Source organism: Salvia splendens, chromosome 19 (genome assembly GCF_004379255.2).
Source record: "Salvia splendens isolate huo1 chromosome 19, SspV2, whole genome shotgun sequence".
In the NCBI taxonomy this organism is placed as follows: domain Eukaryota; kingdom Viridiplantae; phylum Streptophyta; class Magnoliopsida; order Lamiales; family Lamiaceae; genus Salvia; species Salvia splendens.
In genome coordinates this window covers 22,657,494-22,674,213 of record NC_056050.1, presented here as the reverse complement: position 1 = coordinate 22,674,213, position 16,720 = coordinate 22,657,494, and the positions used below count along the sequence as shown (strand labels likewise).

At 40.0% G+C, this 16,720-nt stretch overlaps 4 protein-coding genes across 5 annotated transcripts; 2 read left to right on the top strand and 2 right to left on the bottom strand.

Moving 5' to 3' along the window:
• Nucleotides 1–27: 27 nt before the first annotated feature.
• Nucleotides 28–1,859, bottom strand: LOC121778258. Its single transcript, XM_042175577.1, has 2 exons — nucleotides 1,564–1,859; nucleotides 28–667 (listed from the first exon to the last, which is right to left on the bottom strand). The coding sequence occupies exons 1-2, from the start codon at nucleotides 1,729–1,731 to the stop codon at nucleotides 113–115; spliced, it is 723 nt and encodes a 240-aa protein (XP_042031511.1). The 5' UTR covers nucleotides 1,732–1,859; the 3' UTR covers nucleotides 28–112.
• A 4,803-nt stretch (nucleotides 1,860–6,662) lies between these two features.
• On the top strand, nucleotides 6,663–9,689 carry LOC121778445. 2 transcript variants are annotated; one of them, XM_042175796.1, is made up of 3 exons: nucleotides 6,663–7,294; nucleotides 8,041–8,496; nucleotides 8,701–9,689. In XM_042175796.1, exons 1-3 carry the CDS (start codon nucleotides 7,193–7,195, stop codon nucleotides 9,379–9,381), a joined length of 1,239 nt encoding a protein of 412 aa, XP_042031730.1. In that variant the 5' UTR covers nucleotides 6,663–7,192; the 3' UTR covers nucleotides 9,382–9,689. The 2 variants fall into 2 exon arrangements, with proteins under 2 accessions (XP_042031730.1, XP_042031731.1); XM_042175797.1 differs by having other exon boundaries at nucleotides 7,990–8,496.
• Nucleotides 9,690–9,907: 218 nt separating this feature from the next.
• Nucleotides 9,908–13,344, top strand: LOC121778164 (U-box domain-containing protein 35-like). The gene is made up of 10 exons (XM_042175465.1): nucleotides 9,908–10,103; nucleotides 10,320–10,417; nucleotides 10,494–10,615; nucleotides 10,690–10,904; nucleotides 10,975–11,050; nucleotides 11,139–11,424; nucleotides 11,495–11,596; nucleotides 11,663–12,079; nucleotides 12,322–13,067; nucleotides 13,139–13,344. Exons 1-9 carry the CDS (start codon nucleotides 9,908–9,910, stop codon nucleotides 13,009–13,011), a joined length of 2,202 nt encoding a protein of 733 aa, XP_042031399.1. The 3' UTR covers nucleotides 13,012–13,067; nucleotides 13,139–13,344.
• A 166-nt stretch (nucleotides 13,345–13,510) lies between these two features.
• On the bottom strand, nucleotides 13,511–16,525 carry LOC121778165 (probable LRR receptor-like serine/threonine-protein kinase At4g31250). The gene is made up of 3 exons (XM_042175466.1): nucleotides 15,769–16,525; nucleotides 14,280–14,822; nucleotides 13,511–14,064 (listed from the first exon to the last, which is right to left on the bottom strand). The coding sequence occupies exons 1-3, from the start codon at nucleotides 16,433–16,435 to the stop codon at nucleotides 13,511–13,513; spliced, it is 1,764 nt and encodes a 587-aa protein (XP_042031400.1). The 5' UTR covers nucleotides 16,436–16,525.
• Between the last annotated feature and the right edge of the window lie 195 nt (nucleotides 16,526–16,720).

Genomic DNA, 16,720 nt, shown 5'->3' with positions numbered 1-16,720 from the left:
TTTTTTGTGAATTGTTGTGCAAAAGTCTAACAATAAAACATGATAAAATTATTGTATCCAAAATTTAAACCCGAAATTTATAATATAGTCCCTATCAAAACAAATTTACATTTCACACAAATTCACATTGATGACCATTATTCTGATGATCAGCACCACCACTCTTCCCCTTCTCCGCCGTGACGATGACGTCGAGATTATACAGCATCGACACCATTGTGACGGAGCACAGAAACACGAGCACCGGCCCAAATATCCACAGCATGAGCGGCAATGCAGCGTAGAAGAGGCGGTTGCCGATCGTGTTGAGCGTGAGGCCGCGCTCGAGCAGCTCGGCGATGTAGTCGGGAGTGATGACGCCTTCGTCGTCGTCGTGGAGGGGGCAGTTGATGAGGAAGTTGACCTGGTTGTTGAAGCGGATGGAGAGGGAGTGGCAGATGAAGGAGAAGAGGAAGATGAGGAGGAGCGTCACGTACTTGAGCGCCACCATGAACTCCCCGTGGGCCCCGTACACCGTGTCGTTCAGCGGCTTCTTGATGCTGTAGGTGCTGCTTATCACGGCCGCCAGCCCCGAGCAGAGGAGGATCGACGTCGTCGCCATTAATGTGGATCCCATGATCGTGTTCCGTATCGTCTGGACCGCTAGGATGTTTTTCTTCTCGTTGTCCTGAACACCACATCAAATATGATATTAGGTATTCAAACTATAAGAAAATATCATATTCAGTACTAGAGAGATAAGGAAAATATCAAATACAATACCTACATATGAAAGTCAATAAATGCCCTTCCTACCTTGAGGGACATTTTTGGAGCAAAATTGTGATGAATAGTGAAAATAAGAAGTTTATTTTTCACATATATTCACAAATACTGTTTAGGACTTTAAGGAAACAAGATTTTGCAAAATTTTCGTGTATACACGCAAGACGCACTAGAGTTTGTCCATTATTTATTGAGCCAAAATTTAATGAAAATGGAAATAAATAATTGTGCTAAAATAAAATATCATGATTTTGATGATACTGAAATTTTCAGATATTGAGTTTGCTTTTACAGTTTAATATATAATCTATTATAGTAATTTAATTAATGTGGTGGATGCTTAGCTATGCCATGCTTTTATTTACGTGGTGTAACTGAATACAACAAACATGAGACAGAGAGAGTTCTATTAAATCTTTAAGAATATATACAATCATCACAAAACTTGCACGCCAACAACACTATAAAGTGGGATGAGTTGTAAAAGTTGTGAACGTAACGATGAAACTGTTGGGATTTAGAAATGAATTAAACAAACTTAACTATGCTGAAAAATAATTGAGTAAAATCTCTAAATATTTCCAAAGCAGTGGATGGCTTCTTCACAAAATATGCACCAATTCGTTCATGTTTTCCAATGCATTTTTTTAGTTTTTTTTTTAAAAATTTATCATCACCTCTAAACTGATATTCTCCATCCCATTTCAAAAAATATTTGAAATAAACAAAATCTCACATTCTTGTGTGTGTGTTAACAATTCGACTATATATATACTACAAAAATTATAACTGAGGAACCTTCATGATGGCGGCGACCCAAAATCTGCGGCCACGAGCATTGGTACCGATGATGGTCGAGAGAGGTTGGGTTCGAACCTTATGCCAAAGCCATAGGTGATATCCCATGCATATCATAAACGCCAGCGGCACCAATATCACATCCAAATAACTCTTTCTCCATTCCATCTCTCTATCTCTCTAGTGTGTTTGTGTCTCTCTTTAATCTTGCATGATATATATATATATATATATATATAGGGTAGGGATGTTAAGTGAAGAAGTGCAGAATTGGGAAATGAGGCGAACCAGCACTCCACTTTAATATGTAAATAAACTAAAGACAGACTTATCATGTGAGAATTCTGTTATATTTTTCTTGTCTTTTTCTACTAACTTTACATGTATGCATATTTTTAATGTGTGATTGTATATTCACATTCCATATGCTTTTGTTGGCGCACAATCACACATCATTGATCATTCATATACCTTATGTAAGTTGATTAATATTAGTATATTTATTAATTATTCATAGAGAATGAGCAACTTCGTATGAGATGGACGAAAAAGACAAATTGAGCATATTTTTGTGAGACGGATAAAGAGACAAAAATATACTAGTATAATCACATATGTCACATGCTATCTGCAATTGTTCTATACATATCATTATGAGAAAACTAACTAAATTATTAAGCCTTTCATAAATTTTAAAAAACTTCATTATACACAAATAATGACAATTATTAAGTAATCTTCAAAACATTATATTCATAAGGTAGAATAATAATATCGTGAACCAATAATTTATGGTTCCTAAACTATAGAAAACTTCTTGAGAATCAAAGTAACGTCAATCTTGTCATTGTGGACAAATCTCATAGCTATTAAGAATACAGCATATAATTGCCCATGAGGAAAAACATTTGTCCATCAAAAGTATGAACTATTTCCTTTTTAGCCTAATTCTGAAAAGTATGAACTTCTAATTGTAGTAACTTTTTTTCTCTAATCAGGTGGGACTTATTCTCCACTCACAATACTTTGAAACCTTTTTCTTTCTATATGCATTAAAATGTAAAACAAAAATATCTAAATTATTTTTATAAGGGTAAATAGACATAAATAACATATTTAAAAAAATGATGAAGCTTAGTACTATTAATTTTGATACCAAAATTTGTTTAGTAGTATCATTTTTAATACAAAAACTTTAGATTTGTAGCTTTTCCAGAAACTAACATATCAAATGGAGATATAGTTCGCAATATAATTGAAGATTTTATAATAATCAAAATTAACATAAATAATTATGAATCCCCATAAAAAAGTGTAATCCTATACATTATTCTTAAATAACTTAACAAATAGAAGGTGTAAAAAGTTATGTACAATTCATTTTATCGAGATATGCATTTTTATTTTCTCAAAACTGTAACACCGAAAAAAATGATACTAACGTGCTCCAACTAAACATAGAGAAGGCGCCAAAGGTTATGTACATGATTTCACTTTAAAAATAACGTCAGACATCCTTGGACTAAGGGTTTATTTGTAATTGGTCCTTTTAGCCATTTTTTTATCCGAAAATGCCCTTTTGAGCATTTGGGTAATTTCATATTTTCACATTTTAACTGTTTCAATATGATATTATTTCAAAATTATCTTCTTCTTCTTCCCTTTGTCATCCTACACTTTGTTTTTTTTTTAATTTCAATATTAGATTTAATTTTATAAAATTAAATTTAAAATTTAGATTTTTAAATATCAATAAATTATTTTAATTAAAATTATTAATTTATGTATTCTTTCTCGTCTCATAGCTATATATATAGAAATAAAACTATGTAGCCAATTCACACAAAACTCTTTAATAATAAATACATAAATTAATAATTTTAATTAAAAATAATTTATTAGTATTTAAAAATTCAAATTTTTAAATTTAATTTTATAAATTAAATCTAATATTGGAATAAAAAAAACAAAGTGAAGGATGACAAAAGGAAGAGGAAGATAATTTTGAAATAATATCCGATTTAGTACATCATTAAAATAATATCATATTGAAACAGTTCAAATGTGAAAAGACAAAATTGCCCAAATGCTTAAAAGGGCATTTTTGGATAAAAATAGCAAAAATGATCAGTTTGAAATAAATCCTTAGTCCAGGGATATCTGACGATATTTTTGAAGTCCATGGACCATGGGCGAGATAAACCCATAGTCCAAGGACCATTTTTGCAGTTCACTCTAAAAATTAAGATAATCCCCATTCATAAACACTAAATCTAAACCAAAAGAATTCATATTCACCAAATAAATATATTTTGTCAATTGTTCTTACGTATTTATATATGTTATATATTAACCCAACAACACTTTATTAATAATTTAAAAAAATTAAATAATCTAATACAATAAACTTATTATTATATTTTCTATGTTAAATTACTAATTTCACATTCTCAATTAATCAACTAAAATAAGAAAAAAATATTATTATATGCATTTTAAGAAATAAACATAAGGGCTGAGACAAAACACAACATACAGTTACATTAATTATAAGTTTATAACATTAATATAGTCAATAGAATTACCTTTGACATCAATCTTAAGGATATAAGAAGAGTCGAAGAATAAAAATAAGTTATACATTCAAAAGTGAGAAGGGTAAAATTCTATAAGGCACCCGCAACGCGTTACACGGGTGGCTCGAATCCCGTCCCTCCGTGACGAGACGGGCGCGGGACGCATTGCAGCGTCCCGTCTCGTCCCCAGCCCGCCGAGACAACCTGCGAGCTGTCTCGCCACACGCGCGCGCGACGTGGCGCCCTCCGGCGCGATGCGTGACGCCCACTCGCTGGCCCGTGAGTGGGTTTCGTCACGCTGACGAAATAAATCATTTTTTTAAATAATTTATTTAATAAAAAAATTTTGAAAACGGTAATATTACCGTTTTTCGACCGTTTTCCCATTTTTTTTATTCTTTTACTCTATAAATACTCCTATTTCATCCTTATTTTACACACAAGCACACATCTATTCTTCTCAAATCATCCCTTTTTCCACTCCAATTTTCATCTCAAATCAACTCTTTTATTCTTCCCCCAAAGTTAATCGATCTAATGGATCCATATGAGCAAATGCGTCGAATAATGGAAGAATCACTTGAAGAAGATCGACGCCGGGAGGCGGAGGAAGCCGCACTGCCCCAAAGACGCTCCCGGACTTACATCCATCGTAACCGGGAGGAAGCTGCCGCAAGGTTAGTACGCGACTACTTCTGCGATAACCCAGTTTGGGGAGATACCTGCGGAAACCGCTATTTCTCCACATCGCAAATACATTGGAAGCCCGGGAAGAGTTCTTCCAAGAAAGGTTCGACGCCGTCGGCCGTCTCAGCCACACAACGCTGCAGAAATGTACTGCAGCAATCCGTCAGCTTGCGACTGGACAAACAGCGGATGTGTTCGACGAATACCTCCACATTGGAGAAAGCACCGGGAGAATGTGCTTGATCCAATTCTGCAAAGGCGTCCGGGCAGCCTTCATCGATGAATATCTCCGGAAGCCAAGCACGACAGATTGCCAGTTTCTGCTCCACCTTCACGAAGAAGTGCACGGATTCTCCGGGATGCTCGACAACTTCGATTACATGCACTGGCAATGGAAGAAGTACCCAGTGGCGTGGAGGGGGTAGTACACGAGCGGCCACAAAGGCACCCACCCTACCGTTATACTCGAGGCCGTTGCCGACTACCGACTATGGATCTAGCATCTGTACTTCGGGGTCCCCGGATCGAACAACGACGTAAACGTGTTCCACCAATCCGACCTCTTCGCCGAAGTTTTGGATGGTAAAGCGCCGGCCATCAACTTCATCGCTAACAACCGGCAGTATAAAATGGGGTACTATCTTGTCGACGGTATCTACCCGAAGTGGCCAACCTTCGTGAAGACGTGCAGCAGGCATGTGAACGCAAAGCAGACTCTTTTTGCGCAGAAGCAAGATGCTGCTAACAAGGATGTGGAGAGGGCGTTTGGGGTTCTCCAAGCGCGCTTCAACATTATCAAAGCTCCAGCTCGTACGTTGTTTTTGGAGAGTATGGTCGACATCATGTATACGTGCATAATCTTGCACAACATGATTGTCCAAGACGAAGGACCTGAGGCGGGAAACTGGTTCGACCCTGAAGCCCCCGGAAGCTCTACCGCAAGTAGTCCGCCTCGCAGTGGAGTGCATCCGTCTATACAAGAACGGTTGTCTATTCGAGCAAGGACAGGTGACTCTACCGCACACGCCCAACTCCAAGATGATCTAATTGAGCACATTTGGGCAAAATTTGGCAATCGGTAAACGCACACCATCGCCGTTCTTCTGATTCTTTGAGCTTTAAAGATTTTGAATTTAGTGAGAGTGAGCGGAAGAAATTAAATTATGTATTTTTCATTTTTAGGATTTTTAATTATGCTTTTTTTTATTTTTTAAAGAATTTTATGTTGTAAATTTATTTTATTTAATGAAATGTGTTTTTATTAATTGAATTTGTTGGAAATAAAAATAAAAAATGAAAATGAATGAATAGTAATTTAAGAGATGGTTAAGAGACGGATAAGAGATGGAGGGTTGCAGGTTCTGTCCCTTAGTTAAGAGATGGAGTAAAAAGTACAGTGTGAGCCAAAAAATGTAATTTAAGAGACGGTTAAGGGACTGATAAGAGACAGTGTTGCAGATGACCTAATAAAAATAAAGAGATCAACATATCTCCATTTGAAATAATAATAGTATTATATTGGCTTACAACTTCATCCTCTTATTATCTCTAATTTTTCCAAAGTCTGTTTTTTATTACTTAATTGTTAATAATTAATGATTCAATACATTTGATTATACTTGTGAGATTTATAATATTTTATTTCTTTCTATATGGATGTTCCAGGTCGATTGATATATTTATTTTATATGTATGTTACCCATACATTAGTGGAGTACTATTTATTTTTACATTTTACAATTACAATTACAATTACAATTACAATTACAATTACAATTTGCAATTTACTTAAAGCACAAACTAAAGTCCAAACTAATGCCCAATTGTGTACAGACATTAATATTTTTCCTCCTCAACCCTAAACGACATGAACCCGCCACTCCTCACACCCTGTCTCGACGGCGCTGCTTGTGAGGTGAAACGTTAGCTGCGTTGCAAATTGATTTTGCCAGCAAGTATTGAGATTTGAGAAGAGCTGAGATACAGTAGCAGAGTGAAAAAATGTGATAGGAATGTTTTTGCTGGGAAAGTGGCAATGTTGCAATTTCTTCATACTATTCAGCTTTTATACCGATTTCATACTTAGCCATTTCGCATATTCGTATTAAAATTATTAGTTTATAAACATTTGATTGAAACAGAGAGCGAGGTGCAGCCTTTTCAGTCGCTTGTCTGTCTAGGGCTCATAGCCAAAACCGACCGCACCTGAAGTTATCGGTATCTGTTCGGTGTATCAAGTATTTCGGTTTCGGTTCGGTCACATATTTTGGAGAATTTTGGTCAATCGGTTTGGTTTTAACCTAAACCGAGCGGTGCTCTGCCCTAATTGATACATTTGAGGAGGGTTGGAATATTTGAAATTTAGAATGGAGCCCCTAACAGTATTAGTGGATGAGCTCAAACGGCTCGCCACAACAGCGCACGACTTGGCTCACGGCCTCCTTAACTCTGGCCGCCGCCATAGCCCGGTATTCCCTCAATTTCAGATTTGTTCATCATCTTCGTATGTGTTGTTTTATTTTATGACGAGATGGTTATATGCATTTTTTGGTTTGGTGGTTTTTGATTCTGGAGTTAATTTGGTTCTTCCTGTTTTTAATTACTGCGGGATGCTGAAAATATGTGAATGGAAAACAACTCCTTACAATGCTCTGTTAGTGCCTTTGAATAGTTTAACTGCGTATGATTATGGATTGTCGGGATAGTAAATTCTTTATATTGGGAAATGTAGATGAGAAAATGAAGGGCTGACTATTTAGGAATAATTAAACTCTTCTGCCACAATATAGCTGAGCTTAGTGTGCATGTAATGAGAAAGCTAGCCAAGCTTTGGGTTGAGGTTTTCTCTTGCCCATAGTTCCGTCACAAGATATTTGATGTTGAGGAAAATAGTTTAATCTCTTTGGATCGGCTTAATGCTATTTCTTGGAGGAAGTATTAGGATAGAAAAAAACAATTTTTTCCTTTATTTTCTTGTATATACAGTTGACGTGAAGGCATTTTGATGGTAGAATGAAGGAATTTCGCCTTTCTGCTTAGTTAGTTTATGTAGCAGACTAGCAGCTCTGAGTTGTTAAAATGTTTGAATAACTGAGCAGCAGTTTAACCTTGACTATGATTCTTGAATCACTCGTTTCTTTGTGGGTTGATTGTTTGTTGATAGGATCAGCTATGAGATGGGGCCTTACAACTATTCAAATGGTGTGATTTACAGATTGATATCTTGAAGCGGTTACAACGAGAAGCCTTTTCAGATATCATGAAACTCAGGGATAGGCAAGACAAGGTAGAAAGGCTACTAACTTTCTACAAATCTTCCAAGGGAAGTCCATTCCAGGAATCCGGCACTCATGTGAGGGGGAATGTGAATGTACTAGGGGCATTCTTCGTTTTGGATGATGTTGACGAGCATAAATACGATGCCATTCAAAGATCTGCTTTTAGAAATGGTATTGATGCTAGGCTGAGATTTGAAACTGGTGTAAGGGAGAAAGATAAACTTGTAGCAGAATTTTCTGCCAATGGCAAAGGTCAATGTGATATGCTGGGCGGTTCACTTTCGCTTGCAAAAATTCTCTATGCTGCACATTTTAGTGATTGGTTCTCTGCCGTTGCAATACCAATGGGCGCGCAATGTGGAGATGTTGCATTCCCAACAAGTACTCATCAAGTAGACTGTCGTCTCCTTACCCTTCTGTTTTCTTGGCTTTCATATTTGTGCTGCTCTTTCTATCTTCTTAGGAAATATTGCTTTCTGCCTTTTCCTTTTACTCTCTAGCATGTTTAAATGTGATGGAGATGACAGCGTGTTTATAATTGAAATTCATTGATCTGCCCTTTAGCCATATAAGTAATAGCTTATCCTTTTTTACAGGAAAGAGGAGTAACTAGCTATTCTGATAGTGGACCTCCATTTCTGTATCAGCATAGTGGCAGCGCGATTGGTATAGCCATGACAAAAATGAACATTCTTGCGTCCATGGCGCAGTTTGTATCCAATTTTTCCATGCAGGATAATGCAGATGGATTGGGGTGTTCCTTGAGCACGTTTGGACAGATTGTCTGGGATGTCTCTAGAAACACGAAGCTCTCACTTTTGGGTGTGCACAGAGAGTCCAGGCCATCAGGTCAAAATATCAACCTTGGAGCATTGGCATTCCCCCTCAGCATATTTAGACATCACAGACTTTCAGATACCTCTGCACAGGAGGAAGATCTACCAAGACGTAACTCTAATGGCTCCATTGCTCTGATGTTTAACTCAGAAATTGAGGACAGTACAAGGATCGGCGGCTGGATAGAGACCAAAAACTCCTACCCCGGACACCTGCAGTGGGCTGTGACAATGTCTGATACTCCAGAAGAAGAGCTCGGATGGGGTTTGATCTTGGGCGGGACATTGCAAGGTCCAAAACGGTTGGAGCATTTTCAGATGGAGACATTCTTGAACATGAATTTTGGGAAAAGATTTACACTGCGACCGGGTCTTGTATATGTGAAGGATGGAGTAACCCAGTTCCCGGCCCTAACGATCCATTCCAGCTGGTCCCTATAACTGTTGCTCGCCTTTTTGTGACGTATATTTCTCTTGTTGCCGACAAAAACATGGATTCTACATGTGAGCCATTGAAGTTATGATAGTAGTAGTTGTGATATTGGGTCAACTGTGTTTATGGTTTCTTGTAAGTTGAAGCAAAACTAGTGAAGAGGTGAAGATATAGCCCAATTTTAGAAAAGCCAGAAAAGGTAATTACTTTTTATAATCTTTTTTTATCTAGAGATAAAATGGGGTCTTATTTAAAAATTGTAAGTAGTTGATTTAGAATCATATTATTGAAGAAATAAAAGTGGATATAGTTAAAATTCCCTCCCTAGATTTCTGTTAACAGAAGCAACAATAACCATGAAAACTCTTCCAACAAAGTCAAATTAATACATACCCGCTAAAGATGGAACTCCCCTTACACATCTCTATTGGCAAAAAAAAGGAAAGAGAGTGAGTGTGAGGAATAGAGAGAGACGGTGATGTTCATTTCAGACAGAGAAGCCGAGGATTCGGAACATATTGAAACATAACAAAAATGTGGCCTCCGACGTCGAATTCTGCAGATAAGATGGTTCCGGTGACGACGCGGCTCGTTGCTGTGGCCATCGACAAGGACAGAGGCAGCCAAATCGCCCTCAAATGGGCTACCGACAACCTCCTTGTCAAAGGCCAGACCGTTATTTTGGTCCACGTCCGATTCAAACAATCCGGATCCCCTTTGTCCTCCCCATGTATGCCTTCTCTCTTTCTCTCGAGTAAAAATTTAGTGGTCTGGACATATTGCCATATGATGTGTCCGGCTATTCAAAATTGTATAAAGAGAGACGAAAAGGAGGAAAAAGAATATTTATGCAATTGTAATTGGCTAGACGATATATCTAACTACTACTAAAATTTTATCCTTTTATGACTATCAAGGCAACAGTCACTAAATTGGTTTGGTTCAGGGCCTAACCAAGCCTCTGATGGCGGCGAAGAAATCGACGACGATCCACAGTTGAAAGAGCTCTTCCTTCCTCTCCGTGTCCTCTGCACGCGAAAAGATGTACGGTTCCACATTTCTAACGTACACACAAAAAAAAACAAAAACAATTGATCCGAGTTTCTTGTTTCTTTTCCAGATACTGCGCCACGAGGTTGTGTTGGACGAAGCAGACGTCACGAAAGCTCTCATCGAATTCACGAGGCAGAACGCAATCGACATGCTTGTTCTTGGCGCCACAAATAAAGGAAACATCTTCAGGTGCATTTATTTTCTCTCTTTGATACAAACACTAACTTCATTATGAATAATATCTTTACAAATCAACCAAACAGATTTAAGGCCAAAGATGTCCCTGGAACTGTACTAAAAAATGCACCAGATTTCTGCACGATTTACGTGATCCACAAGGGGAAGATCTCGTCCACGAGAGCCTCCTCTCGTCCGCCTCCTTCCAGCCAACTTCGGAACCAGATATTGCTTCAAGCCAGCATCAAACACAACAACGCGGTCGAGCAGAATTCTTTGCATTCAAACACCACTTCTAGAAGTCAGTCATTTATACATGTCTTCATCTATCTTGAATAACTCTCTTGATATTTTCTATGAACAAACCACAGGTTCCTTTTCAGCAAACTCACGCTACGGATCTGAGCCATCTCCGCGCTCAAACAGGCTAAGTGACGCCACCTTCAAGTATGATCGTCGCGTGTTCAAAAGCATAATGCATGTGATAAAGAAACCAACGTTGATTAAGTTTTTTTTTTATGAATGTTGCAAACAGGTCTCCATTCGCTTCGCGTAGAGGTCCGAACGGGAGCGCTTATGACATCTCTCCACCGGATACTGATATTTCGTTTGTCAGCTCAAGGAGAAGTGTGGATGTGTTCCCTACTTCCATTGACTTCCTTGATGGCCCAACGCCTCCTCGCCTCTCAGGAATCTCCGATGTGGATTATCAAGGCTTTGACTCTTGGAACCTCGGACGCAAATCAGTAGACGTTTTGTCGCCAATAGACTTCTCCTCTGCTTCACCTGAAAACGACAAAGGCTTCGCTCCACAGAATATGGTGAGGCTGTTATAAAGATTGTGTAACGCGTTACTTAGTCAAAACCGAGACTAAATTCTTTGCGTTGCAGGATGATGTTGAAGCGGAAATGAGACGGTTAAAGCAGGAGCTGAAGCAAACAATGGATATGTATAGCAGTGCATGCAAAGAGGCTCTCACAGCAAGAGAGAAGGTATTGCTTTCATACCGGCTTCCCTTTTTTTGACCGCGTGTGATAATATTTTCTTGTGTATTGTAGGCGAAAGAGCTGCAGCGCTGGAAAATGGACGAACAGAGGAGGTTAGAAGAGGCACGGATTGCTGAAGAAACAGCATTGGCTCTTGCAGAGAAGGAGAAGGCTAAGTCTAAGGCAGCACTCGAGCATGCTGAAGCCGCTCAAAGGATAGCGGAGTTGGAAGCTCAAAAGAGAATCACCGCAGAAATGAGGGCCTTGAAAGAGACCGAAGAAAAGGGTAGGTCTATTCAGGCAGACTGCAGGTATAGAAGGTACACGATCGAGGAGATTGAGGTTGCTACAGAGTATTTTGCACAGTCGAGAAAGATTGGAGAAGGAGGGTACGGCCCAGTTTACAAGTGTTATTTGGATCATACTCCGTGTGCAGTAAAAGTCCTTCGCCCCGATGCAACTCATGGAAGATCACAGTTTAACCAAGAGGTATATATAAGATAGTATATGGATCATTTCGTAATTATCTTAAAATGAGAACTTTGAGAACTATCAATTGCTAGTACATCAGTTGGAGCAACTGATAGTTTCGTAATATGGTTTGTGCAACGAACTTATAGTTCTCAATGTTCTCAATTAAAGATAATTCTCAACTGAACCACTCCCTATATTATTAAATATTTTGCCTCATGTTCTGCTTATTCGTGTTGGTGTATTGTTGGATTCGGTAGGTTGAGATTCTGAGCTGCATACGACACCCGAACATGGTCCTGCTTCTAGGCGCCTGTCCGGAGTATGGTTGCCTAGTGTATGAGTATATGTCGAATGGAAGCTTAGAAGACCGTCTATTTCAGCGTGGCAAGACTCCACCCATGTCTTGGCAGCATAGGTTCCGGATCGCTGCTGAGATTGGGACTGGCTTGCTTTTCCTCCACCAAACCAAACCCGAGCCCCTGGTGCACCGTGACCTGAAGCCTGCCAACATCCTACTTGACCGCAACTACGTCAGCAAGATCAGTGATGTCGGCCTGGCCAGGCTCGTCCCTCCATCCGTGGCTGACAATGTCACTCAATATCGAATGACATCCACAGCCGGGACCTTCTGCTACATTGATCCCGAGTATCAGCAAACGGGTATGCTTGGTGTGAAATCTGATATATACTCGCTAGGAATCATTTTTCTACAGATCCTCACGTCGAAGCCCCCCATGGGGTTGAGCCACCACGTTGGAAGAGCTGTCGACCAAGGGACCTTTGCTGAGATGCTAGACCCATCTGTACCCGATTGGCCTTATGAAGAGGCCTTGTCTCTTGCGAAGATATCACTCAGGTGTGCTGAACTTAGGCGGAAAGACCGCCCGGATCTTGGGAAAGAAGTGCTCCCCGAACTCAACAAACTTAGAGATCTTGCAGAAGATTAACTTCTATGCCATACAGCATGCACTCTCCCTGCCATAGTCAAGTTTCCATTTCCAAAGTAGGTGGATTTATGTCACATTTTTTTTCTTGATCATAAGCATTCATGCTAACAAATGAAAACTCTTGCAGGAGGATTTGAGTTACCAAGGATCTGCAACGTCAAGCATGGAGATTTGAAACAACGGTATAAAGATAATGTTTAACTGTTAATTAGAAGTTCAGCACTGCTCTTTTTTTATTCAGTGAATATAGTTTTGATATTATGTAAAGATTTTAGGTTTCACGAGGCATGCTCGTGAGGTTCTTGTTTCGTACGAACTTTTTTCAACATTTCCTTTTTCACACCTGAGTCTTTGTTTGTATGTATTTTGTAAAACAAAAATAAATGTTATAGAATGAGAGAACTCATTTTCATGGTGTGTTGTTGGTTTCCTTCATTTTATATAAAACTTTTGTTTGTACAACAAAGGTAAAAATGTGAACTAAATTGATCATCACTCATCACTCTTCCAATTCTTGAATTCTCTCCACTGCCTCCCTCATATCCCACCTCCTCTCCACATCCCATTCGCAGCAGCTCATCCCGATTTTCAGCAACTCGACTGCTGAGCCGCCCATGTCCCTATCGAGCACCTCAGCCGCCCATTCCTCCCCCACGACCGACCCAACCCAGGTAGCCAAATCTGAGCTAGGCCCCCTCCCCTGTTTCAGATAGCTAGCCGGGAACTGGCCAGTCAACACCTCGAGTATCAGAATCCCGAGGCTCCACACATCCGTCTTTCTTGTCACCCCCTCGCTCTGCGCGGACTCAGGCGACTTGTAGGCCGCCATGAGCTGCTCAGCATTGCCCTTGTCCATGACTGGTGCCAACGCGTAGTCTGCTACAAGGGGCTGGTAGTTACTGTCTAGTAGAACATTGGAAGACTTGAGATGGCCATGAGGTAAGCTCAATGTTGGGAGCTCTCTGTACAAATAGGCTAACCCTCTCGCCACGCCTTTGATGATCCTTAGACGCGTCGCCCAGTCCAGACCCGGTCGACCAGAGCCTCTATTTCCTGTTTTGGGTCATAGAAAATGTGTGTTAGAATGGCAAGTGTGAGTAGCAAGTTGTTCAATTGATAACTATCTTAAAATGAGAACTTTAGAGTTTTTCAGTTGGAAGCACAAAAATATCAGCTCCTGCCAATTGATATGGTTTGTGCTGCCAACTGATAAGTTCTCATTTTAAGATAGTATATACTTTGACTTTGATTTTGCTACTTATTTTTACCATGGAGGTGGCTTGCTAAGCTGCCGTTTTCGATGAACTTCGTGATGAGAAGCTTCTCGTCCTTCGTGTAATGGAAGGCGACGAGGGGCACGAGGTTAGGGTGGGAGAGCCGCCCTAGCCTGGCCATGTGGGAGGAGAAATCCTCCCTGCTTAGGTTGTTCATCTTCCGGAACCTTCTAACGACGTAGGAGTGGCGCCCGGGAAGGGCGGCCTTGTAGGAGGAGCCGAAGCTTCCGCTTCCCAAGACTTGAGCGGAGGCTCGGAGGAGGTCGTCGAGTTCGAACCGCTCGATGTTGTGGTTGACGAAGCATAGTCTTTGGTCTGCTTTTTTCTTCTTGTTGGGTGGTTTTGGGTCTTCCATGGGAAAGCCATCCATGGATTTCGAGTACTTGAGATGCTTTGGGCGGCGGCGGTGGACGATGGTGAGGGTTATGAAGGCCGAGAGTGCGGCTCCGGCGAGGGCCGCGGCGATGAAGGGCATTTTGGGGAAATGCTTTTTGATTCTGCATGGGGCCAAGGGTGTGCCGCATAGCTCCAGATTTCCTGATTATGTTTTCAAACATTTTATAATAAAACAAAACTAATATTGTAGATTTAAGTCCAATCATAGTAATATTTTGTGTGATTGCATAAGGTGGAAGATGGTAACTAATTAAGGGTGATGTGACGTCGCTTTAATTAGTTGGTGTTTGACCTGCTGGAAGTGTACAACATGGGCACCACCTACATAATGACTCAGTCCCATGATGTTTATAAATACAAAATTATTTTGAAATTCAATTATCAGGTCAAATATCCTTGAATAACTGTCACAATTTATATAACTACTCATTCTATAATTATCCTAAATTGTGGTGTAGTATGAAGATTTGCAGAAGTAATTTAAGACATTTATCAGAGCGTAAATTAATTTTTGTAGTAAAAGTAAAACATTTTGCTTGATTTCTCCGTTGGGTTGTACTATTGTGGAGTATTGCCAATATACATTGTATATTAATTGTAACATGTAAAAACAACATAATACCCATCACTAATTCCTTTTGATTTCGTGAAGCTCAATACGCTTGAACTTTTTGCATTTGTCTCATACAAATAAATTACGATAAAATTTGCTATGACTTTTATACCTTTTTTAATATATATTCACCACATACATGACTTTTGTACCCTCCTAAGTTAATTTTTAGTTTTTATATAGTAAAATTGTCGAATTTTTGCTATTTTATATCAATTCTTATGCAAAAGCCTCTATAATCTTAAAATAAATACTTTGAAATCATTATCTCAAAATATATAACGATAGCATCTACAATAATGACCACCATAATGTGTAATAATGCGAAACATGTTCAAAAGTCGATCAAAAGTTATACTAATTTAAATGACAAAATTTATGGATTTAAATCGTCTAGGATATTGCACGAAGGTACAATAGTTATAGTTTAATTATGTTGTTAAGAAACATGCAATCTCATCGACGAAAACTCACCATAAAAAGAGGTAGCATTCAAGCCGCTTAGCGCCGCCGGTATCGATCCCCGCAGCCTATTATTCGAGAAATTCGCCGTCAAATTAGCCTGGCGGAACTCCGGCAGCCTCCCTCCGAACATATTATCCTGCAACCGCAAATCGACAAGCCTCGGCAGCTCCACCAACGACGCCGGAATTCTCCCCGTGAAGTAATTCCCGGCCAAAACCACCTTCCTCACGCTCCTCATCCCCGCAAACGCATCCCCCCTAATCTCGCCGCGGAAGCCGTTGTCGGACAGGTACAGGCTCCTCAGCCTCGTCAGCCTCCCCAGATCGGGCATCGGCCCCGTGAAGTTGTTCCGCGCCACGCTGAAGGTGTAGAGCGGCAGCTCGGCTAGGGCTTCCGCGTCGATTGCGCCGCCGAGGCCCATGCCCTCGAGGCGCAGGCCGACGAGGGAGCCGTGGAGGCAGAGGCAGCCGCTCCACAGCGGCGTGTTGCGCGAGCAGAGGCGGGTGACTCCTCCGGCTGGATCGCGCCAGGCGTCGAGGGCGGCGGCGTTGGTGAGGGACTGTTTGAATTGGATTAGGGATTTGGCGAATTTTGCGTCGTCGGAGGAGGTGGGGGAGAATGCGGCGGAGAGGAGAAGGAGCGCTATGAAATAGCGGTGAGTGTGGGAGGAGGCCATGATTGATTAATGTGTGTGGTTGAAGATTTGAAGAGGAGATGAAGGTGTGGGGAGGGAGATGGAGGGCATGTCGTGAAGAAGATTTGGTGATTTGCTAACACTCTGTCAATGGGGATTTAAATTAGTTTTTCTTCTCTTTGCTTTTATTTAGTGGGGATCATTGACGTCTCTTCCAACAACTAATTAATTTTCTACGAATATAAGTTTTTGTAATTTACTTTCATCTCATTTCTTTAGCTGTACCATTTACATGCAAAATTAGTTTTAAATGCAGAATATAAAATC

Excerpts from the sequence above, each read along its gene's own strand:
- LOC121778258 (XM_042175577.1), bottom strand. The coding sequence starts at position 1,731 with ATGGAATGGAGAAAGAGTTATTTGGATGTGATATTGGTGCCGCTGGCG. Across the intron at positions 668-1,563 it reads GGGTCGCCGCCATCATGAAG|GACAACGAGAAGAAAAACAT; the intron begins GTTCCTCAGTTA and ends TGTGGTGTTCAG.
- LOC121778445 (XM_042175796.1), top strand. The coding sequence starts at position 7,193 with ATGGAGCCCCTAACAGTATTAGTGGATGAGCTCAAACGGCTCGCCACA. Across the intron at positions 7,295-8,040 it reads CTGGCCGCCGCCATAGCCCG|ATTGATATCTTGAAGCGGTT; the intron begins GTATTCCCTCAA and ends TGTGATTTACAG. Across the intron at positions 8,497-8,700 it reads TCCCAACAAGTACTCATCAA|GAAAGAGGAGTAACTAGCTA; the intron begins GTAGACTGTCGT and ends CCTTTTTTACAG.
- LOC121778164 (XM_042175465.1), top strand. The coding sequence starts at position 9,908 with ATGTGGCCTCCGACGTCGAATTCTGCAGATAAGATGGTTCCGGTGACG. Across the intron at positions 10,418-10,493 it reads TCCTCTGCACGCGAAAAGAT|ATACTGCGCCACGAGGTTGT; the intron begins GTACGGTTCCAC and ends TTTCTTTTCCAG. Across the intron at positions 11,051-11,138 it reads CTAAGTGACGCCACCTTCAA|GTCTCCATTCGCTTCGCGTA; the intron begins GTATGATCGTCG and ends TGTTGCAAACAG.
- LOC121778165 (XM_042175466.1), bottom strand. The coding sequence starts at position 16,435 with ATGGCCTCCTCCCACACTCACCGCTATTTCATAGCGCTCCTTCTCCTC. Across the intron at positions 14,823-15,768 it reads GAATGCTACCTCTTTTTATG|GAAATCTGGAGCTATGCGGC; the intron begins GTGAGTTTTCGT and ends AAACATAATCAG. Across the intron at positions 14,065-14,279 it reads CTTAGCAAGCCACCTCCATG|GAAATAGAGGCTCTGGTCGA; the intron begins GTAAAAATAAGT and ends GACCCAAAACAG.